Here is a 24,832-nt window from a genome sequence, read left to right as displayed (position 1 = left end):
TCTTTTTAACAAGTTTTATGTTTATACTTTGTGATCAGACAAAAATATATGCATTAAAAAAAAGACTTGAAGATTAATAATAACCATTGCTTTGGCTACATCTGTAACATGTATGTTCTTTTTTGGTTTAGTTTTCTCTGTGTTTCCTATGCTCATTTGCCTGTGTTCTGTGTCTCTATTTAATTCCTTGGTTGTTAATTAATCCCACACCTGTTCCTAGTTCTGTTAATTATTTCTCCCAGTGTATTTAAACCCTGAGATCTGTCTGTTCTTTGTCTGGCATTGTTTTGTGTTTATGTTATATGTGGTAGTGTTCATTGTATTACTCCCTGTGATTCTCCTGAGTGTTCTGTGTTAAGATTAAAGACTGTTCTGTGATATTCCTTCATCCTTGTGCGCTTCATTACAGACACTCATGTGAGATAGAATACCATACCTAAAAAAATGACAAAAATGGACTTGTCGGCCGTCCAGCTGCTCTGCCTAGAGCAAGAGCAGCTACACCAGAGGATTTTTACTGTCGTGCCTAACGAACTTCCCGAATCACTCCTTGTGCAAATTCTGACCAGCCTAAACGAACGCACCAAGGCACGCCTCTCCCGGTGATGGTGCTCGGGGGACATTCACTGAGTTTGTGGAGTGCCTGCTGGTGAACTGCGGGTCTGCCTTCACCATCTGCGCTGCTGAGGAGGATGTCACCAGCCCCACTGACCAGGTGCGTGGGACGAAAGAAGGCCCCGCACACACTCCCGCCGTTGAGAGTAAGCTGCAGCTGGAGGATTCAGAAGAGGATGGTTCTCTTCGGCTCCTCCTTTGTTTGCTCCACAAAGCTGTGTGGATGCATGTCGGATCTTCCAGTCACCAGTTCTGCCTTGGCTTAAGGATCCCCTGGCTCCACCTCCAGCCCCCAGCCATCACTCCACCTCAGCTCGACGACCAGTCGGTTCCATATTGGCTCCTTCCTCCCTCAGCTCCACCTGGGACTATCGCCCTTATGGCTTCGCCTTGGTAGGAGGTCGCTCTGTCTGCTCCACGGACTTCTGGGCCTTCATCTTCCCTCCAGCTCCATCTTGGTCCTCTGGCCTCCTGGGCTCCACCTTGGACACTCAGCTCTTCGGCTCCGCATGGGTCTCCACCTCCATTGGCACAGTCGCCGTCCATCGCCCCCCTGGTTTCATCGGCCAAGTCTCCACCATGGCTCCTCCCTCCCTCGACTTCGCAGTATACCTTCGTCCTGGCTGTACTCTGGGTCCCCGCCTGGCTACTCCTGCTCTCCTCTCCTCCCTGCTCCTCCCACTGTCATTGCCACCATCATCCTTCCTCAGTTGGACTGTTACGGCGTGAGGACACGCCTTCCCAGGGGGTGGGTGTAACGCGTATGTTCTGTTTTGGTTTAATTTTCTCTGCGTTTCCACCGCAGGAACTTTCCCCAGGAACTAGGAACTTTGGGTTGGTACTCGGTGTGTTTCGACCGCAGTAACCAGGGTCTAAATTAAGTTCCGGGTAAAAATTTGCCCCTCAGAAAGTCCTTGCTGGCGAGGTAGTACTTTTTCAAAGTTCAGGAACTTTCGGGGGTGGTACATTGGCGCTGAACATGCTGATTGGTTGATTTCATGCAGCATTTTGATTGGTTGACTATACACAGCATTTTATTTCAGCCACCATTTTTTAAAGTCTGTTGCGGTGCGTGCAGTAAGAGTGGTTTGCTATTCTAATCAACAATGGAGTTTGAAAATACGACCGATGGACAGACGACGAGGTTCAGGTTTTATTAAGCTTAAATTCAGAGGATGGAATCCAGTGGGAACTGGAAAGTAGCACGCAGACCTACATCACCGGACTAATTTGCCTAATCTTCACGGTACTTTAGACCACGATGGAAACGCAGACAGTAACAGGTCTGGGGGGAAAAAGTTCCTGGGACAAATTGTTCTGGGTAATTTTGGTGGAAACGCGGCTTTAGTTTCCTTGGTTGTTAATTAATCCCACAGCTGTTTCTAGTTTTGTTAATTATTTCTCCCTGTGTATTTCAACTCTGAGTTCTGTCTGTTCTTTGTCCGTTATCGGTTGCGTTTATGTTATATGTGGTTGTGTTTATTGTATTACTTTCTGTGATTCTCCTAAGTGTTCCGTGTTGGATTAAGATTAAAGACTGTTCTGTGATATTCCTTGTCTTTGTGTACTTCATTACAACCACTCATGAGTGACAACTTCTATGCTTTATGTCTTTGGGTAACACTTTAGAATACGGTTCCTTCGTTAATGAATAACTACACAGGAACAAATGAGTAACACAATATTAACAATCTGGTAACTACTATTAACTAACAAGAAATTCTGATAATTAGTAAGTAACAGCGCACAGATGAAAGTGGTAGTTCACTATTAACTAATTGATAACTACTATTTTTTGAATGCTTCCCAGAGAACTACTGAAGAAGATTAATAGTTCATGCAAAACTAATCAATAACTAATGCAGGACAAATGACTAGCACTACATTAACATTAATAACTGCTACTGTAAACAAATACACAAGGTTTATCAATATGTAATAGCATAGCAGACTTATGATTTGGAAAATAATTAGCCTATGCTCTCTCCTAGAGAACTATTTATCAACTGAATAATTTTAAAGAAATGGCTTTTTAAATGCAGTTGTCAGCACTTGTCCTGTAGTGATTCAATGCCAGTCCAGAGGAATGCCAGAAAATTGGCCAGAGTCACGGTGACGGCATATTGAGTTATCGGCCATCCAAATACCATATACAGTGATTTTATTATTTGACCTATACCTCGCAAAAAAAAGAGAAGATTTTATTAATGTCTCCTACCTCATATACGTGTGTGCAAATATCTTGTGAAGGATTAGAAGATTCTACACTTTAGGATTGGCTTTTCATGTAAGAATCATGATAACTAACTAGTAATGACTCAAGTGTTACTACATACTTCTAAAGGAATGACTAATTATTTGGATCCGTATTCTAAAGTGAAGATCATGGTAACTAACTAGTAATTACTCAAGTGTTACTACATACTTTTAAAGGAATGACTAATTATTTGGATCCGTATTCTAAAGTGAAGATCATGGTAACTAACTAGTAATTACTCGTGTTACTACATACTTCTATGGGAATTACTATCTAAAACTTCACCAAAAACCTCAAAAGCTTAAAAGAATTATTAATTCCTTTAGAAGTATGTAGTAACACTTGAGTAATTACTAGTTAGTTACCGTGATCTTCACTTTAGAATACGGATCCAAATAATTAGTCATTCCTTTAGAAGTATGTAGTAACACTTGAGTAATTACTAGTTAGTTAGCATGATTCTTACAGTAGTTCTCTGGGAAGCATTAAAAAAAAAGTAGTTATTGATTTGTTAATAGTGAACTACCACTTTCATCTGTGCGCTGTTACTTACTAATTTGTTAATCAGAATTTCTTGTTAGTTAATAGTAGTTACTAGATTGTTAATATTGTGTTACTCATTTGTTCCTGTGTAGTTATTCATTAACGAAGGAACCGTATTCTAAAGTGTTACCTGTCTTTGTTCTGATATTAAACACCAAAAAATTAAATAGAATTACGTAGCTTAATGCATAGCTCTCTTTTGTTACACTGCAACAACAGAAATAAAATGAAAGCCTAAAAACATGAGAGTAGCTGAATGTCTTGGGCTGAATGTGCAGCGAGGACCAGAGGATGATTGGACGTGGTGGGAAAGAGCAGCTGGGCCCTCGGCCTGCTGCTGAACTTGTGGTTCCACTTCACGTGTCTTATGCTCAGAGATTGTTGAGGAATGCATGCCCTGGCTTTTATGGGCTTCATTATGATGCAAGCTTAATTGCTGCATTTTTGTTAGCCATAAACTACTTTAACATTTACAGCTGGATATCAGTAAACTCCTTCTACTCCACCCCAATCAACACCTTAATGCCTCATCATTTGCCTTTTATATCGATATTCTTAGTGCACAATAAATGCATGAGCAAACTATGTCAAGGAATTATATAAAATTGCTTCCACTCATTTGTTGCTGTAAAAGTTTTAGTTATGTTTGGTTCGAATGACAAACTTTTGCTGTCGAGCCTGAGACGAGTCGTTTTCTACTTTATAGAGCAGTTTAAGGCTAAAAACACAATAGATACAAGTGTATTCTGTTGTGAACCTGTCAAACATTGGCAGAGATTTACATTGGTAACAATTCATCACATCTGGTTCTGATTGAGTTATGTCTCCAGGCCTTATGTTATTCCATTTTGCAAGTTTGCAAGCGTGAAATGCCATGCAGACTAATGACTTACAAAAACATATTACACTACCACTACCACTACTGTTTTGTCAGCAAAAAGGAAATTGTTTTATTTGCTGTTGTTATCAGTACTTTTTTGTTTTTCTGAAAAACTGCAGCATGAAATGAAATGTGAATATCAAACGTGGCTTATTCATTCTCGTAAATATCTCTGCAACATGCCTTAAAACAAACACACAAGGTTTTGATCATGTTTTTAAAAAAATGTTTTTTGTACTCATAATAAACCAAGAGTATTAAAAGATCATATGGCAAAAAAAGGTGAACAATTAACAGCATAGCATACTGCCAGAGAACATACAGGGGTACAGCTGAGAGACGTGAAACCTAGTTCTAGAGTGTTGCATGGATGAGAGAATATGGCTTGAAGCATTAAACGCTGATGGTGTTAATAATTATATGCTACATTAAAAGGTAATGCATTAGTGATGTTGAGCATAAAGGTCAGCTTTTAATTATAAAGAAAATTGCTTATACAAGTTTGCAGACTGACTTAATGGGACTGTGATACTGGCAAGCATTTGATAAATTAATGGTGTGTCACTAGACTACATATACAGTAAGTGATGGAATGAAGTGTGTTATTTCTGATATAAAAGCTCACTGAGGTCTATGATTAATGATGAAGTCTTCTTGAAAGTTCAATCAACATCATGACATCATTTTTTTTTTAGAAATAGTGCTGCTTTCTAATGAGTTTGTTCTGTTCAGAACAATATGAGCTGCAGAGGTTCTCAGATACTGTAGCGAGGCACTGCCAGTGCTTGAACCACCGCCAGGCATCTCAGGAGGGCTGCAACCTCAAGATTGCGAGGAACTGCTGGGATAACATGCTTGTTGGCCAAACCTCCAAAACCAAAAAGCCTTTTTGCAATCCAAATAAAGAGTTTTTTTGTGTTATGTTTTGACCGAGAGAGGATTTTTCCAGCTCTGAGATCTGAGTGATTTTAGCGAGAACTGTGCTACATGGCAAGTCACAGATAATTTCACACCCAGTTAAATATTTATACACATGGTCAAAAAGGCACTGCTTTAAGTATGCAACCTCACTGGGATAAAACCTCAGATATATCTTTATGCCATGCAGAAACAGACACAAAAAGTTCAAAATAGCGAAATATTCGGCACTTAAGTTTAAATCGTAGTATGGAGCCCCTAAACTGACCTTTGCAAAAAAAAAAAAAAATATATATATATCCTCCTCAGACCTGAGTTTTGGTTTGGCGTGCATTTTAAATTTCTTCTAGCTTTTTGGGGTTAGGAGGGACCAATAGATATAATAACCAGATATTATCTTTGAACATGAAGCACTTTTTGAAAAAAATTATGTCCACATATGTGGACACTGGGTCTGTATTCACAGAAAAAAATCAAGACACCATTGTGTAACAAAGTGCAAAAAGTGCATCTTTTATTTACAGCCTGAGCACAGTGCCTGAACATTTTTCGTTGTTATTCTTGCATGTATAACTTCTGAACATTGATATGGAAAAACAAAATAAATAATAATAAAATATAAAATCCATAATAATATATATTATATCCAAATAAAAAACATATCCAAAAAAACTTGAAATTTTGCTTTCTTTTTTGTAACACTCCAAAACTTTTGCTTCTCCAAACTAGGAATGTTCTTTTTATACGTGGGAACAGTGGATCACACTTAACCGGTGTGAAAAACTGTGTAACTGTTGCCCCTGAACCCACCATGGGCTTTATTCGTGCCCAGGAGAGGTGCGCCATGACTGGGATGCTCTTTTCAGAAAAATCAGCCCGTCTTTTCCTGGAGGTTTTATGATTTTCAGAGCTCCACCACGGTGGAGACCAGCCAGATTGTACTCTCTCAGGCTTGGGTCAATGCCTTGAAGGCCCCGGAGCTTTGAGACCACCGCAACTTTTTGGACTTTGTCATTTTTAAAGGTTCTCTAAGCGATCCTGGGTGATGTCACTTCTTGTTGACGTTCGAACTATTGTCAAACAAAACGGAGGCTAGCTAGACCCTCCCTCCTCCTCATCCGCACACTAACCCCCCAAACCACACCCCCAAACCCTTCTTGTCGGTCATTGGCTGGAACAGTTTGTTATGTTTCGTGGTGCGGGTAAGCCCAGTTTGTTTTTGTTGCCGTTTGTGGAGCCTGGGGTGTCTGCAGAGACCGCGTTTTTTTTTACAGTGTGTTCAGGGGACAGGCAGCTAGCGGATAGTGAGGAGATGTTTGCTGTATGTGACAAAAAAAGTTTTGGCCTAAAAAACGCGTGACATCGCTTAGAGCACCTTTAAAAGCTTGACTCCAGAGTCAAACCCGCCATGGGCATTTGAGCTTGATTCGTTCCCAGGAAGGCTGCTCCACCTCCTCTACAAAATCCCGAAGGTCCGTTTTAGGACCGTCTTTGCTCCAGACGGAGCTCCAAGGGTGGCTGGCGAATCTGACTCTGGCCCAGTACGGGCCACCCTGGCTGGCCAGGGAGGTCAGCATGGAGATCTGAGCTCTGAATGGAGTGAGCAAGTGTGTGTGTGCGATCGCGAGCGAGTGAGCAAGAGAGAGAGATAGTGTGTGTGTGTGTGTGTGTGTGTGTGTGTGTGTGTGTGCGCGCGCGCGCGCGATGTTTTCATGTTTTTCAGAGATCCACCACGGTGGAGATTGATCTCACTCCCCAGCCAGAGTGCACTCTCTCCGGCCTGGGTCACAGCCATTGAGGCCCTGGAGGTTTGAACCTGTGTAACAGAGCACGTGTGTGTGTGTGTGTGTGTGTGTGTGTGTGTGTGTGTGTGTGTGTGTGTGTGATCGAGCAAGAGAGCAGCGCCGCCGCTCCCACCACGCGCATCACGCGCTGTGCGTAGGGCACCAAGTGCTGAGGGGGCACCAAAAATAGCCTAATGAAAAACCAATCATCAAACTTTTTGTTATAATCAGATTCAGCGCGTTCTTCCTCTTCATTCCGCAGCGGCGCCGAGCAGAGACAGAGAGCACGTCAGAAACACAGGACAGGGTGTGTGTGTGTGTGTGTTCATGTGTGTGTTCTTCTGAGCCTCATTGGTCTGTCACTGCTCGTCAATGTCAGAATATTTGAGATGACCAATCAAATCAAAGTAGGCAGGCTTTATGTTCACAGACGCTGAGCGCGAATTTTAACAGTGCAACTCTACGCTTCAGTGTACGGTCAAGTGCGAGATAAGATGTAAGTAGCTAAACAACTTTATTTGACAGTTTTTTTTAGGTCATAAATGTTAAACGAATGACAAAAAATAATTAGGCAAACTAATATAGTTTTGTCTAATTTCGCCATTTTTAACTGAAAATAGGCCTATGTAACATGTAGCCTAGTGTAATAGTTTAGGCTACTGTCATTGTGAGGGGACAAGAAACATGAACAAAGCTGTTTTCATCATGTTAGGCACAGGATTTATAATGAATGTGTACATATTGAGAATAAAATACAAATTGTAACCTTTAGTAAATTAAAAAAGCCAACTTTAGGAGGGGAAGAGACAGGGCAAGATAAAAACAAAGAGAAAAAGAGTGTGATGCTGATGAGGAGAGAAAAATAATCAGCTGCCCACTGACATGGTTTTAAAGCTGTTGTTATCGAATTTTTTTTTTTTTTTTTTTTTTGCCTTCACAACATCTTAAAATGCACATCTGTAGTTCAGAAAAATCCAAAATTTCCCCCGAACACCCCTAACTAACCTGCCTCAAATTCGGGATCCCAGTGATTATAAAACCATGCCATTGCATGGTAATGAAACTAGTTAATAGTAAGCATTAGACCCTAATCTAAAGTGTTACTTTTTAGCTTTTTAATTTTTTTATAAATCATACCCTCATTGGGGGCTTAGCCCCCCTAAATGAAAATACTAAATGAAAATGTTTTTTTTTAGGGGGGGCGGGGGGCATCATAAAGGAATTATGCTTAGGGCACCAAAATGGCTAGCAGCGGCACTGCAAGAGAGAGTGTGCGTGTGTGTGCGCGCGCGCGAGTGAGCGAGAGAGAGAGAGAGAGAGAGAGTGTGTGTGTGTGTGTGGTTATAGTATTCATAAACCGGAAATTGTAAAAAACGTGAAAAGTTTCATGCGAAAGGCTGTATATTTATTTTTATTTTTGCAAAGGTACCTTTAGGGGCTCCGTATTGATGTGTGAAATAAAGATTTTAAAAAAAATCTTAATTTTAATTATCGCACAATGAACTTCAGATTTAGAACATATAAAAGCAATATCACTCAATCAAGCTGCTGTTCTGAATATCAGCATGACTGTATCGGTGGGCCATGGCCTCGTGTTTACCTCCGAATCACAGCCTTGCTGATATGCAGACTAACAGCACAATTGCGACTGGGTGTGTTATTTGTTTTGTACCAGTTACTTTGTCTATTTTTTTAGGGATGCAAGTCATCAGTGGTGAAAAAGGTGACAAAGATATATCAAACCCCCTACAGTGGGCCCAGGGTCATGCCCCACCCGAGTAAAAAATTCAGGTAAAAAATCAGCTTAAAATAAATGTCAATTTATGCATGAGGAAATAGGGGACTCAGTCACAGTCTTTTTCACCCACATTGCTGTTTTTACTGTTTTAAATTTACCAATTTAATATGTCTATACTACAACTACTACTAATTACAATTATTATTTTTATTATTATTTAAATATTATTTTGTATTTTATTAAATTCTGAAAATAAAAAAAATCAATAAAGAAATATGAATATAGTGATATTGATGTACTATAAATAAAATAAATTATTATTTAATAACAATAATGACCATTTTATTTGAAAAATTATAAATAATATTTGTGGCTGTCTTCATTCCTTTGCTTTCAAACATTTAATTTTGGCGGAAAACTGCAGAGAGCCTTTAAAGCTTCTATTTTGTTGACAACAGATTTATAAGTTTGGAAATATGGTTTATGCTTGTTAGCGTTTTCAAATGCATGCTGTGACCCAAACTCACACCACTAGCAGAGATGAAGTTTATATGGAGCAACATTTACTGCGAATTGAGTAAAAACAGGGTCATGAGCTGCATTTGTGTAAATGAGTCAATGACTCACTCATAAAGACAGTCACTTGTTGCTACCAACTGGCACAACATTGTAATGTGCAGAAAGAGTCACTGAAAAATCCACAACACTAAAAATACATAGACTGACAGCAGCACTACTGGAACACCGCTTGGCTAATCAAATTCAAGGACCAAAATTAATCATTGTATAATTAGCCTATAAACGATACACAGATACAACTCGACCACCCACGGAAAAACACGGGATATTCTCAAATCCATGTAACTAATCAAAAATCAATTGAGATTAAAAAACCTCTGTGATTGGTGGATCTGACATCTGGACCTGGATTATTGTAATATACACAATTCTACCGTTATATTTAGCATTACAACCTGACACAAAAGCTTTTGATTTCTGTCTCATGCACACATGAATTAGGTGGGTGAGTGGGTTTGGAATGTGGGCACCCACTGGCATAAATCAGTGACTATGCAAAGATATGCAGATTTTAGTGATAATCTTGAGCAATCAAACTCTGTCTCAATGTTTTTTATTGCTGATCTGTAAAATAAAATATATTTTATGCAAGTTTTGTCATCACTGTTTGCCCTGTATACAATAATAAAATTTATAGGGAACATTATTCAATCTCACTTTTGGGAGAGATCTTTTCACTTAGCCTTATTCAACAGCAGAGTCTGCCAAAACACTTGGCAATTTTCTCACACAGTCTGGATGTGTGCCTGCCTCTGCCTTTATTATTTTCTCTTTTCGGCTTTACCCGGTATAGATCTTAAACCTGTATCCTGTAATGTTTTCCTTGGGACTGTGATTCCAGGCCCTGGCATCCTCAGACAATATATGCCAAAAGGTCTGTATCCTCTCTGAATGACTCACAATGAATCATTGATGATTTTTTGGGAAAAGCACTAGACATTGATTCCAGATCATAACCGGGAGTGTTTTAATTGTGCAGACAAGACTGAAACATTACACATCAGTGCTCTTAGTCAGTGCTGAATCATACATGGGTTGTCTTGGTCTGATTAATGTTAACAAAGTCCTTTTCAAAGAAAGTCTGTTCACTCAGCGGACATATTTGGAATGGCTTCGGGTAGCTATTTCAGGCATCCAAAACTAAGTCCTATCTACTTCAGTGGGGAAATCCTGAATTCTCAAAAACTGCTTGCCATAGTCACATTTAAATGAACTTTTATTTCATTACAACTTTTATAACCTACTTTATGTTCAAATAGCATTTTAAAAAAGCTTATATTTCACGCTGGGCCAGCCAAAGCGCATGTGCATTCCTGCACACATCTCAGGATACTGACAGTGGCAACCGGAGCTTCTAACGACAGCTGTGCAAGTCATCGCAAACTGCCATGCTTTGAATATCTAAAGTCTAAGATGGTTGCACACATGGACCAGACGCACTGAAGAAGGTGGATGACAGGGACATGTAATTATTTTAACAGGGACTAATTGTGAATATTTGCGGTACAAATGTTGCAGTATGTTTGAAATATATCACTAGCTAAACCTGATTTGAGTCAGACTATGTGCCTGTTAATTGCCCATTATTGCTGTAATATTGGAGTGGTAATATTTTCTCCACGTCTTTCTGAAGATTCCGCTCTGGCTGCTCAGGACCACTCGATCAACCCAGAATGCCCTTTGTGATTTGCTGGTTCGAGAATCTGTGAAATATGTTTAAGGTTATGGAGTTCAAATATTGTTTTAATGAAGTTACGCATAACACATAAATGCACAGTAATCATCAAAGTTAAGAATGAATAAGGAGAAGAAATTGAAAGGACCTGTGGAAAAACTGAGTTAGCTAAGATTCATCTTGTGATGTACTCACAGCAAAGTTATTTTTCGTTCTTTGCTTAGGGGTGAAACTTAAAAGAGGTTTGAAATACCTTTGCAGCAGTATACTGTTAGTGAGCATCCCGACACCCTCACGCTGCTGAGAGCGGTGTTTAGATAAATATGTAAATATGTGCTGCATCCTTTCCTCTCAATAACAAAAACACACAACAAAAATGACAGGGTTGAAAAAAACGCAGTAAAGAAAACCAGCCCGTTCTCATCCCAAGGCGTCATACATGTGACGTTTTTGACATTTCGTCGAAATCTTACGCACATGGCATCCTTTAGCGTCAATATGAGACGCATAACCCAAGGCGTCATACAGGTGACGCTTTTGACATTTCGTCTAAATCCGACGCACATCATGGCATCCTTTAGCGTCAATATGAGACGCAGATCCCAAGGCGTCATAACCGTAACCCTACCCCAGACCTAAACCTACCCATAACAGTGCGTGTTATATTGACGCTAAAGGATGCCATGTGCGTAAGATTTCGACGAAATGTCATATGGCGTCACCTATATGACGCCAAAGGATGAGAATGTGTTGCGAAAACATATGATTATAGCGACGTAAATATATTTGCAATTCAGCACTCCAATTAAGTCACGTAACGTTTATTTATACTACTTTATACAATATATTGCTTTAAAGTCACAAATTTCTTAACTGTTATCTATAAGTCTACTCTAATTGAGACATTTATTCAAGAAATTCATTACAAACAGAAAGACATATAGTACAGAGAAATTCCATGTCAGAGCGGGATTTAAACAAACTTTGTTTTACCAGTGAGCTGAGCAGTACATGAATGGAGCATTCACTTGGGTCGTGAGCGATTCAGCAGACCGCACTGGCATAGAGCGGAATATTGAGCGGAGCATCACACCGCTCCACTTCACTTACATGCTCTGATGTCTGCTGTTATAAAAAGCTTAAGGCTTTAATTTCCTATGATGCTAACTTCCTGAATCATATTTTACACCTTTGGCAAAATAAGTCTATTACAGCTATGTAGAAAGCACTCAAACACTTTCCCAAGAAAAAACGTTTTATCATGTGCCCTATTTTCTGTGTCCAAACTGTTGAAATAAATGGAATTTAATTCCATAAAGTCATATTACTACCATCCTAGAGTTATAGGTGTATTAGCCTCAAAACATATGTATCAATGCGTTAAATACTTTTAGAATAAAACAAAAAAATAGAATGAATAGTACACTATTCAGCATAAAACAATTTGACTGAATTATTTTAAAAGTAAAAATTAATTTAATTTCACAGTCCACAGTGTAGTAATGATGTTCTATGAGTAGCAATGTCACAATATCACAGTCCATACACCAGTTAATCATGTTATAGTTCAGCATGTTTATACTATTAAATATGTATAGATATGATGTTCAGCCTGACCTTCTCTCCAGTGTCACCTTTTGGCCCCTGCTCTCCCATGTCTCCCTGTCAGAGAAAGAATATAATATTTAATATTTCAATACATTGCATAAACTGTACACAAGCAGTGTTGCCTCATTATACACTGTTGTTTCATGTTAAAACAAAACATTAGAGAAAACAAGCATAACTGGCTTTAGTTAAAATATTAATTAAAAGTGTATACACTATTTAATCAGAGATCTATTAAAAAGCAAAGACAGTTCTAAATGTGAGTTTAAAAAATGCAAAGAATGCAACTGTCAAGTTATATTGTAACAAATAAAATGTCTATTTCTGCAGCTGGTCTAGTGGTGATGACCTTTCTATGTTTGATTCCAGCCATTTTAAGCTCCAAAGAAATGTCTGGATGCAGTGCAGGTCTAGGGTGGGATGGAATCCGCTTCATTATGTTTGACCTGTTTGAAAATGTGTTGGTGTTTGACTCAATGAGACGAAATGGTCCAAAATTGGTCTAAATTAGCTTTTTCAGAAAAAAGGGTGGTGGAAGCCTGTGGTTAAGGGTTAGTCTGCCAACTGCTTCAAGTATAATCCCTGGTAGTGATCCAAGACATGAAGAGAAACAGATCACTATCAACATTGTCCCCTTGACAGATTGTCCTAACAATTAATGGACTGTCACCGAGAATAAAGATTTTGACAAGTAACAAACTTTTTAATACTGTGCCATGTGTGTTTGGCTGCATCTGTGAAAGTCCTTTAGAAAAGGAGTTCTGAAGACACACATGGCGGTGCATAGAATTGGAGAAAATAAATAATTGTCATGTGCTCATACTAATTCTTTCTGTCTTTTTTTACTCACATTCAGCCAACATGTCAGATGAGAAGGGGCAGAGTGATATTTGTTTGTTTATTCACATAACCCTTCTAATAGTGCCCTGACTGCATTTTCCTAGCATACTGGAAAAATGTCATACTGGAGTCTTCTGATTCTGAGTAAAATTTTAGGAAATGAGTGACAAATTCAACCTATGACTGTTGCCTTTTAAAAGCTACTCTCAATGCTGCGCTTGATTTAGTTCTGAGAAATGATTAATACTCATCTGATTTGAGAAGTTAGATGCTTGTATTAACATCTTCTCTGACTGTTCTTAGGCTACATTTAATTCTTAGTAATTAAATGACAAAATAGCCATCTAAAGATGGACTTTTAGAACGCCACCTTTGAGCGCTCCTCCCACGATGATAAAGTGCATGAGGAGTTACTCAAGTTGGTCACTCGTGCACTGGCCAGATTACAGCCAGACTGGCCACAGGATAAAGAGTAAGCACTCGAAGTTAGAGCAGATTTTTGTCCGGTGGTTAGGGGGATAGGCCTCAGCGATGGTCTCTCCCCTTCTTCATGTATCTTTGTGCCCTCGACGTCAACTTATTCGACTATCGTGGGTGCAAGGGCACGTGGTTATACGATGATGCTCCTTTTGGAAGAGACGCTCGTGGGCTGTCTCTCTTGGGAGCTTATCGTCACTTAAAAAGTGAGCGCTCCACACCAAGCCATGTTGAACAACATTCACGTTGGTAAGGAAGGCGTTTCAATCAGCGGGTCATGCTGTTGCTGCTCTGCACACTATGGCAGGCGTACCAGGCTGAACTGCTGGAGAAGAAAAAAAGGAACGCCCCGGGACGCTACACATAAACATATATTAAGTAGCTCCTTCCCAACACACTCATGATAGCGCTGTTCCATGTTTCGGAGGGCAGTGGTTTCCAGCAAAATTTTAAATATTCAGTTGCTTCCTGCCTTTCCCCAGGACACAGGATATTTACCATTCCCCCATCAAAACATTGCGTCACAAGACACTGCGTCAAAATTAGTGCCCCTTTCAGAGAAGTTGGCAGAGTGGAAACTACTGCCAAACATATCTCCTTGGGTTCTCAGAACCATACAAAAGGGCTACAGAATACAGTTTGCACGCTGTCCTCCATGTTTCAACGGCGTGGTTTCCACTACCGTGAAACCAGAACAGGCACACTTGCTGATACAAGAACTGCAAACTCTGCAGGACAAAGGCAAAGACAGAACATGTCCCCCTCCCAGACAGGCAGTCAGGTTCTCTTACGAGAGGTTCTCTCGTATTGCGTAAGTTTAGCTTACGCTACGGGAAAGATTCATCTTCTCGACATAAAATTATCCAAAAAATTATCCTTAATTTTGTATTCATTGTCAACGCAGTGCAGCAGCTAGCAGACCTAGAGCAGGCCATCTCGCGTGCTCATTGGCTGCCCTGCTGGCATCTGCTGCAGCCTACCAGTGAGCCCCGCGTGACGTCACGCCCAATGAAGGGCGCTCGCGCCTTCATAGCGTCACAGCCCGCCAGAATGGGCGTGGCTTAGCGTATAAAAGAAGGGGCTGTAGGCTGACTTCCCTGATTTTTCGACTCTTCAGCGAGCTCTTCGCATCGCTGGATCAGAGAGAAGCCACCGCCGCCGTCGAACAGCGAACAGCCAGCTTAGGACAGCGCTGAGGAAGCCGGCCGTCTTCGCCACCTTCAGCCATCCGTGCGAGCTACGCTATCCGGCGACGTATCCTTTTACCTTGCAAACTCTCTATTTCTAAAAGAGCGCGAGCGTCTTTTTAAAGATGCCTCGCACTTCCTGCGGCTCGTGCAGGGCCCCGCTCAGCGTTGGAGACCGCCATGTGATCTGCGCTCTCTGCCTGGGCCTGGAACATGCAGAGCTCGCCCTCGAGTCCGTGGGCTGCGAGCTCTGCGAAGCGCTTCCGCTGTCGACCCTACGGGCTCGGCTCGAAGTCTTCAAACCCGATGCAGCCACTCCGCCCTCTGTGGGACCGCGCAGGAAGAAGCGCCGTTCCCTGAGGCAGCCGGAGCCCGTGGCCACAGCGACGCGCTCGCCGGAGGACCTCCCTCGAGCCCTGCTTTCGCCTTCCCCGCCTCCCCTCCCCGACGCGCAGCTGCCGCTCACGAGCCTCACTGCCGTCGCGTCTGAGGAGGAGGCCAAGGAACACGCCACGAGAGACTGCTGCTCCATCCTGGCATCGGACAGCGAGGAATGGTCGCTTCACTCCGGCTCCTCGTCGATCCAGGAATCCAGCCGTTCCCGCGCTGGAGCTGACGCGGAACTTATGCGCCTGCTGACGCAGGCCGTCGACCGCCTCGGGCTCGAGTGGTCGCTGCCGAAGGAACCCGCGCCGAACAGGCTCGACGGCTGTTTCCTTCAAAGTCGCCGCCGTGCAGCTTCAGCGAGCAGGCCCGCTCCATTCCTGCCGGAACTTCACACAGAGCTGATGAAGTCGTGGAATGCACCATTCTCCTCGAGACTTCAGCCACCTTCCTGAACGCGCCGCTCTCCCCCACTGGTCTCTTCGGCCCAGCGGTAAACGGGATCGTTGACCGTTTCTCTGAGGTACAAAAGACCACGCAGGCCATGAACCTCTTCCTGCCGCGACGCTCGAGCTCCGCTACATGCCGCTCTCGCGAGAAACAAAGCCAGCCTCCTGTACGAGCTAGCACCCAGCGTCCAGCACAGCCTCAGCCTTCGCAGCGACGTCAGGGCGGCCGCCCTAGGTCGCGCTCAGACAGCCGTCACAGACCGCCGCCCCCCAGGGGGCCTCGGCAGAAGATCACGCTGAAGTCTGAGCACGCGAAGTCCTCCTAACAAAGAGAGAGAAAAGACGCGCGTGTCCCGCCGCGGCCGGACCGCCGTCAAAGTTTATTTCCCTGTCAGTCCCCTTCAAACAGGCTACTGCAGTGGTTCATTTAGCAGCCAACGAGCCGGTTTGTCCACCCTCTCGCCTGCACACAAACGCCGTTTTCACGGCGACCCAGAGAAATCTCAAAAAGAGCATTATGTCTGGTCCGGCTCACGCCGTCAGTGTTTTAAGTGTAGTGAAAGTGCCCACGCCCCAGTGTTCACCCCTACACACAAGCACTTCAAATATCGTGTCACCCACAGAGCACACTCTCATAAAGCGCAGAAAAGCCGCTCGAGTGTTGAATATAAGAAATGTGTCCACAGGTCTGTGCCCACTATCTGCCCGCTCTGTTACACGATCAAGAAAGCAGGTTATGAAAGTAAGTCTCGTGCCCGCCAGAGAGCGTTCACGCTTACTAACACAAACCTCCCCCCGGGCGCCGCCCGCGCGTTTAAGTGCTATCACAAAATGCAGGGCATTAATAAGACGCTCCCCATCCATTTTGATCGGGACGTCAAATACACTTGTAAGTCTCGTGCCCGCACAAACGCGCTCACGCTTACAGGACGCTTTTCCGCCCAAAGCGCCGCTCGCGCGTCAAAAAGTGAGGAGAAAAGGTTCCCCATCCCTTATGATTGGGACATCTCACATAAATCAGCCGGTTTCGGCTTTCAGCGAGCAGCCGTTGCCCAGAACCAAGAGCGCGCGCGCCGCGCTTTCAGCTCCGGTTCAGTTTCACAAGCCCGCAAACGGCGGCGATCTGAACCCGGAGGCCATTCGCCCCCTAGCGGCTCACATAGCTGCGTGGGAAACTATCCCGGGGATTTTAGAATGGGTGCTGAGCACAATAAATAGGGGTGTAACGATATTCGAACCGAACCGAAAAACCGCGATACAGACCTCACGATTCGAATCGCGATACTCTCATTGCGTACCGAACACGCCCCGCCCCGCCCCCTGCTAATCCCGGCCCCGCCCAGCCCGGCTCAATGGACCTCATGTCCTATGTGTACACAACGAATTCAGTTTTGTAGCCTAACCACCATTAACACCAAATAACAAGCTCCGTGTTTTGTTACTTTCGATAATAAGCAAGGTGTAATCTTTCAAATTCTGTCTATTTGATCACGAAATTCAAACAATAAATGGCGTTTTGGCGCTCTTTGATTTGGCGTGACAGATCGCTGTAGGCCTACTAGGCTCCTCATTTCAAGCAGCAGCGCGGCGCGCGAGTAAACGCGATCATCTCTTCCTCAGTTACAGAATGGACACCTGAAGGTTTGTTGAAAGATACAGTATACTTATTGAAAGGCATCATAACTCGTGTAATCGCTCAGTCAGTGTTTCAGCAGCGGAAAGACGTCAATAAAACAGCATAGCTTGTCGCTAGCATTATATTTACCTCAACAGCCAAGTGATTCAGTGTCCACAACGTTTGGTTCCTAAATGAACTCTTGCACTAAATAAATGCACTATGTTAGCCTATATATTATATTTTACTTAACCTGTTAATGATATCTTGATTATTTAATGTATGTTTAAAATATCTTTCATGAAAATGACAACTGTGTAAATTATTATATTTCAATAACAAATTAGAGTAAAAACACAAGTTAATGCAAAAACTGCCTTATGTTCAGTTTACATGTTTTCATACAATGTGTTGTGTGTTGTTTATTATATCTAAAAAATAAATAGCATCTGAATAAAAGTCTAGGCTACAACCTTTAATGTTATAGTAATGTGCGGCTCCCTAGCCTATAGTTTACAGCATTAGCAGATTTTTTTTTTAATCCTTGTGAAAAGTTTAATTGTAATTTAATTAATTTAAAGACAAAGACAATTTTTTCATTAAACCACTGTTTTAAAAAAACAAACAAAAAAAGCAATTTTAGCTTTCCAAACCGAACCGAACCGAACCGAACCGAGACGTCAAAACCGTGGGAAAACCGAACCGTCAGTTTTGTGTATCGTTACACCCCTAACAATAAAGCAGGGCTATGCACTTCAATTCATTCGCCGTCCCCCGCGCTTTCGAGCCCGGACCGCGACGATAGTGAATGCGGAAGTAGCACACCTACTTCATGCAGAAATAGCAAAGCTGCTGTGCAAAGGGGCTATAGAAAAGGTGCCGCCTTCTCTGAGCGAGTCAGGCTTTTACAGCCGTTATTTTCTCGTACCCAAGAAGGACGGAGCCTTCAGACCTATCCTAGATCTGAGACATTTGAACAGAGTGCTTGCGAAAAGACCGTTCAAAATGCTTACGACCAGGAAAATCCTCGCGCACGTTCGCCCGAGGGACTGGTTTATTTCTCCAGATCTGAAGGATCCCTATTTTCAGATTCAGATAATATCTCACAGAACAGTGCTTCTCAGTCACCTGGAAAGCTTGGGTCTCACGGTCAACTGGACCAAGAGCTCATTACTGCCCAGCCAGTCAATTTCCTTTTTAGGAATAGAGCTGGACTCGGTGACCATGTCGGCTCGTTTATCGGCACAGCGCGCGCGCCGTGTTCGCCACCTAGCCGCGTCTTTCCAGAAGGACAGCTTTCTCCCCTTGAAAACATTTCAAAGGATGTTGGGCTATATGGCATCAGCTGCAGCGGTGCTTCAGCTGGGCCTACTGCGCATGCGCCCGCTCCAACGCTGGTTGAATGCTCGCGCGTCCCGCCGAGCTTGGGTTTCTGGCGGTCAGAAAATCAGAGTGACTCAGACCTGCATAGCGGCTCTGCAGCCCTGGTTAGTGGGCGACTGGTACCAGCAGGGAGTGATGATGGGAACTATCTCTTATCGAAAAGTAATTTCGACAGACGCGTCCAACTGGGGTTGGGGCGCGCTGTTCGAGGGCAGACCGGTCTTCGGCCAGTGGTCAGACCAAGAGAAGTGTTTTCACATAAACTGTCTGGAAATGATAGCGCTGAAGCGCTTCCTCCCGTTCATACAGGACATGTCTGTGGTATCATATGTAAACCGTCAGGGCGGTGTCAGATCCAGAAATCTCTGCAATCTGACGGAACGCCTCCTTATTTGGTCTCAGATGCACCTGCGCTCGCTGAGGGCGGCGCATGTGCCTGGCCATTTGAACGACGGCCCAGACAAACTGTCCAGGGATAACGTTCCCCCAGGGGAATGGTCCCTGCACCCCCAAACGGTCCAGAAACTGTGGCGCCTATTTGGCAGAGCGGAAGTCGACCTATTTGCGTCAAAAGGCAACGCTCAATGCCCGACGTTCTTCTCGAAGGACGAGGACGCGCTGGCCCAGGTTTGGCCCAGCCTCCCGCTATATGCTTTCCCTCCGGTCTCTCTGTTACCACAGGTGATCAAGAGAATCAGGGAAACGCGCCACTCGGTGCTCCTCATAGCCCCGCGTTGGGAGAATCAGATTTGGTTCCCGGAGCTAGCACGGCTGTCACATACAGCTCCGTGGCCGATTCCGGTGAGGGCAGATCTCCTCTCCCAGGCTCGCGGCACGATCTGGCATCCCCATCCAGAGCGCTGGTCTCTGCACGCATGGTTGATCAACTGGTACTCGTTACCCTGCCAGAAGGAGTGATGAACACGATCACGCAGTCTAGAGCCCCTTCCACGAGAAGGCTTTACGCGTCTAAATGGTCGGTGTTCTCTGGATGGTGCACCGACAGAGGTCTGGGTGTGGACATGCGGGGTGGCGCATCTGCTCTCCTTCCTACAAGAGCTGTTGGATAAGGGAAGGTCCCCGTCCACGCTCAAAGTATACGTGGCGGCCATGGCACCGTTCGCAGAATCGACGCACGGCCAGTCATTGGGAAGACATGAGTTGGTCATCCGCTTCCTTAGAGGAGCTAGGAGGATGAACCCGCCGCGCCCCCCGTCAGTTCCCATGTGGGATCTTTCATTGGTCATAGAGGCCCTGAAAGCTTTTCCTTTTGAACCACTAGACTCCGTGGGGTTGAAATATCTATCACTGAAAACCGTCTTTCTGACTGCACTGTCGTCAGTAAAACGTGTGGGGGACCTGCATGCGCTGTCTGTCAGCGCATCGTGTCTTGAGTTCGGGCCGAATGACTCTAAAGTCATCCTCAGACCTAGACATGGCTACGTTCCTAAAGTGATGGGCACTCCGTTCAGAGCGCAAGTTATCTCGTTGTCAGCTCTCCCAGCATCTGACAGCAAAAGTGATGTGAACCTCCTCTGCCCTGTCAGAGCGCTGAGGTTTTACATTACGCACTCCGCCTCATTCAGGCGTTCGGAACAGCTGTTTGTTTCGTTTGGTGGGCGCACCAAAGGTCTCGCCTCCTCGAAACAGAGCCTGTCCAGATGGATAGTGGACGCTATAGCAGCCGCTTACGCGTCAAAAGGTCTGGAATGCCCTCTGGGCATCAGGGCTCATTCCATGAGAGGCGTGGCCTCTTCGTGGGCATGGTCCAGTGGAATTTCTATCCATGACATATGTGTAGCGGCGGGCTGGAGCTCCCCGTCTACCTTTGTCAGGTTTTATAACCTAGAAGTTCCTGCCTTGCAGGCTAAACTGTTGTCAGTTTAAAGGAGAGGTGTATTCTGCCCAGACCTCCTGCTCAGATCACTCTCACATGACTCAGCTCTCCTGGTTGAGCTGCACTAAATAGGGTATGTGCCATGTGCCTATACAGACCAGCGCGCTGCTCTGTATTCCCTATGTGTGCTTATGTACAAGTGATGGCCCGCGTAGCTGGCCACCTTATTTCTCCACTCATAGGGTTCCCCTGAAAGTTGGGGGTCTCATGGTGGATGCTTGGCGCGCACGGCGTTGACAAAGTGTTCCCGTAGCGTAAGCTAAACTTACGCAATACGAGAGAACCTCTCGTAAGAGAACGATACTCGGTTACTAACGTAACCTCGGTTCTCTCTAGAGAGGGAACTAGTATTGCGTAACCGGCCGTGCTCGCGCCACGAGCGACTTCGCTTCAGTCGTCGAAAAACCAGGGAAGTCAGCTTACAGCCCCTTCTTTTATACGGTAAGCCACGCCCATTCTGGCGGGCTGTGACACTATGAAGGCGCGAGCGCCCTTCATTGGGCGTGACGTCACGCGGGGCTCACTGGTAGGCTGCAGCAGATGCCAGCAGGGCAGCCAATGAGCACGCAAGATGGCCTGCTCTAGGTCTGCTAGCTGCTGCACTGCGTTGACAATGAATACAAAATTAAGGATAATTTTTTGGCTTCAATATCTCGAGAAGATGAATCTTTCCCGTAGCGTAAGCTAAACTTACGCAATACTCGTTCCCTCTCTAGAGAGAACCGAGGTTACGTTAGTAACCGAGTATCGTTATTACATCTGCTATTTTCTGGTCCCCAAAAAAGATGGGGTGTCCAATTCTAGACCTTCGTGATCTGAAGCGTTTTCTCAGAACATTCAAGTTCAAAATGTTGACAGTCAAATGATTGTGTCTCAAATTCAACACAAAAATTGCTTTGTCACAATCGACCTCAAAACGCATATTTTCATATAGAAATTCTGCCACAACACAGGAAGTTCCTAAGGTTTGCTTTTGAGGGCGAAGCTTACCAATATCAGGTTCTTCAATTCAGCCTAGCCTTGTCACCCTGCACATACACAAAATGCATGGATGCACCTCTGGCTCCGTTGACCCATTCTCAAGAGCTTGTGCTTCGACATCGGATGTCATCCTCGCTCATCTTGTATCTCTGGGGTTGAGATTCAACGCCAAGAAAAGGGTTTTCTCTCCTGCCCAGAGGACAACATATTTAGGTTGTTGTATGGAACTCGGTCACCATGCGGGCACAGCTGTCCCCCGCACGGGTCAAGTCCGTCTTAAACCACCTGAGCTATATTAGGCTAGGTCAGGAAATTACTTTCCATGATGTTCAAAGAGTTCTAGGTCTTATGGCAGCTGTGTCTATGGTGATACCTTTGGCCTTCTGCACATGAGATCATTTCAGCTGTGGCTCAGTGCCAGGGGATTTCGGAAGTGTAAGGACACAGGCAGAGTGCTTCGTGCCCTTTCTAAAATCCATGTTTATGGTAAGGGTTATGTGTTGCAGGCTTTGTACCCTTTCTATTTGGCTCAGACCCTGGTTCCTCACCTTGGGTCCCACTCTAGGTGTGTTTTGCCGTTCCAGGATGCTAACGACAGACGCTTCCCTGACAGGCTGGGGTACACTCTTAGATGACCGTCCAGCCCAAGGGGTCTGGAGAGGCTGTCATCTCGATTGGCACACCAATTGCCTTGAATTGATGGCTGTATTTCTGACCCTGAAGTACTTCCTCCACCAGTTAAGAGGCTACCATGTCCTGGTGTGTGTGGACAACACTGCGGTAGTCACTTATATAAATTGCCAGGGCAGACTGCGTTCGCGCAGTTTGAACAAACTAGCACAGCAGGTTCTGCTTTGGGCTCAGGACAAGTTCCTTTCCCTCAGGGCAATTCACATTCTCGGAAGCATGAATGTGGGAGCAGATTTATTGCCGAGACGGGACACAAGGGGATTTTACCATTTTACGGTGGACCTCTTCGCTTCACAAGAAACAGCGCAATGTCCCCTTTACTTATCGCTGACTCCTCTAACCCCCCTGGGTCTGGACGCCATGGCCCATGCATGTTTCCACCGATCGCTCTGCTCCCAGGAATCCTGGTGAAGGTCCGTCAACAAGGGTCATGCCTCTTGCTGATAGTGCCTCGATGGCCGACCAGAGTCTGGTTCCCAGAAATAGTATCTTACCTCGACGGCTAGCCCTGGGCGATACCGTACAGGCGAGATCTCCTGTCTCAGGCGCAGGGGATAATATTCCATCCCCGGCCGAACTACGGAATCTTCATGTTTGGACTTGAGTGGGACCGGCTAAGAGATGCTGGACTTCCAGCGGATGTATTAGAGACCATTCTGAATGCTAGGGCGCCCTCCACCAGAAGAATGTACGCCCTTAAGTGGCACATCTTTGTAAGGTGGTGCACTATACATCGTGTAGACCCAGTCCACTGCCAGATTGTTTCAATACTGGAGTTTCTGCAGGAAAAGCTGTCAGCAGGTACGTCCTTCTACTCTCAGAGTATTTGTGGCCGCCATTTCAGCTTGCCACGCTCTGTTTGACGGGGTTTCAGTGGGGAAACACCTTTGGATCGCCCGCTTCATTCGTGGAGCTAGGCGACTGAGGCCTCCCTTCAGAGTCAAAGTTCCCTCATGGGACTTAGCCGTGGTCCTTGAGGGGCTAGTCAACAACCCATTTGACACCCCATTTGAGTCAGCACTGGTCATGCTTCTGATGCTGGAGCAGGAGAGACTTTACTTTCTGTGTCCAATTCGTGCTCTTTAGATTTACGTCCACCGCACTAGCCAGTGGCATAAATCAGAGCAGATGTTAATTTGGTATGGGGGCCGTGACTGGGGGGCGGTCGCCACAAAGCAGACTATGTCACAGTGAATGAGCGATGCCATCGCACTAGCTTTTAAGGCGCACGGTCAAACTTCGCCTCTAGGCGTCAGGGCTCATTCTACCAGGGGGTTTGCATCCTCCAGGGCTTTAGCAAGAGGAAGTTGTGATGTGGCAGGCTGGTCCTCTCCGCACACATTTATTCTATTTTATAGTTTGGATGTTCATGTTACTCCGGGCTCACATGTCCTTAGATGTCGACTTCCCAAGCTCATGTCTGAGGCCCTTCTCGTGTTTGTGCGCACACACTACACAAACTTGAGGGGTCCAGACACTTCCAGTGCGGTGGCGTTGGTATTCTCATTCCCATATCACTTAAATCAATCGCAGCATTGAGAGTACCTTTTGAAAGGGAACGTCTCGGGTTACTTGACTTTAACCCTGTTCCCTGAAAAAGTGGGAACGAATTGATGAGTGCACCTGCCACATGTCTATTTATAGCCTCTGACGTGCGCATTCCGATGAGGTCATAATCAGAGGTCATTTAAGCCAAATTCTTTGGCGTGTTTGCCACACGTGTTCACAACTGGTCAAACGAAGACATTTTCCTATAGCGCTTAAATCAAGTGCAGCATCTCGTTCCCACTTTTTCAGGGAACAGGGTTACGGTCAAGTAACCCGAGACATTTTCAAAGTTTTACTCTTCCATTCCTTAATCACTGATTTTTAATACTGAGGGCTTTGGGTATAATATTACTTTTATGTTGCTCTACCAAAAAAGAAATAAATGAAAAATGTATATGTATTTACATATATTGAAGCAACAGAATTATGCTGATCCCCAGAAATAAAAAACACGCATAACAAAACAACTCTGACATATTATCAGTTTGAGTAAACCCATGTTTTACCTTCTCACCCTGTTCACCTCTGTCACCCTGATGGAAAATAAATTAAGCAGCGTTAAATATATAAAGGCTAGAAACTCAAGGACTAGGGTGTACCAAAGAATCCAGCTTAATCAGATCACATCTGGGGTTAAATCAATTTTCATTTAAGATATGAGGCTCATGTTACAGATGCCCTGTACTATACTGTACATGCCATCTTACTTAGATCTTATTGTACATGACCTGTGGAGTAATGAACATGGAATTTATCCATTTAAAATAAACATTACTCACTCCCA

General features: G+C 44.3%; 1 protein-coding gene across 1 annotated transcript in view; it reads right to left on the bottom strand.

Moving 5' to 3' along the window:
* The window catches only part of LOC130077182 (collagen alpha-1(XXV) chain), a 295,172-nt gene that overhangs the window by 57,191 nt on the left and 213,149 nt on the right, over window positions 1–24,832 (bottom strand). Inside the window, exons 8-9 of the mRNA XM_056242326.1 lie at window positions 24,555–24,581; window positions 12,607–12,651 (exon numbers count right to left, since the gene is read on the bottom strand). Of these exons, the coding sequence (XP_056098301.1) occupies window positions 12,607–12,651; window positions 24,555–24,581 (72 nt within the window). The remainder of the gene's footprint in view (window positions 1–12,606; window positions 12,652–24,554; window positions 24,582–24,832) is intronic.

This window comes from Rhinichthys klamathensis, unplaced genomic scaffold, assembly GCF_029890125.1.
Source record: "Rhinichthys klamathensis goyatoka isolate OS25496 unplaced genomic scaffold, OSU_Roscu_1.1 h1tg000722l_1, whole genome shotgun sequence".
In the NCBI taxonomy this organism is placed as follows: Eukaryota; Metazoa; Chordata; class Actinopteri; order Cypriniformes; family Leuciscidae; genus Rhinichthys; species Rhinichthys klamathensis.
This window is presented reverse-complemented; position numbering and strand designations above follow the sequence as displayed.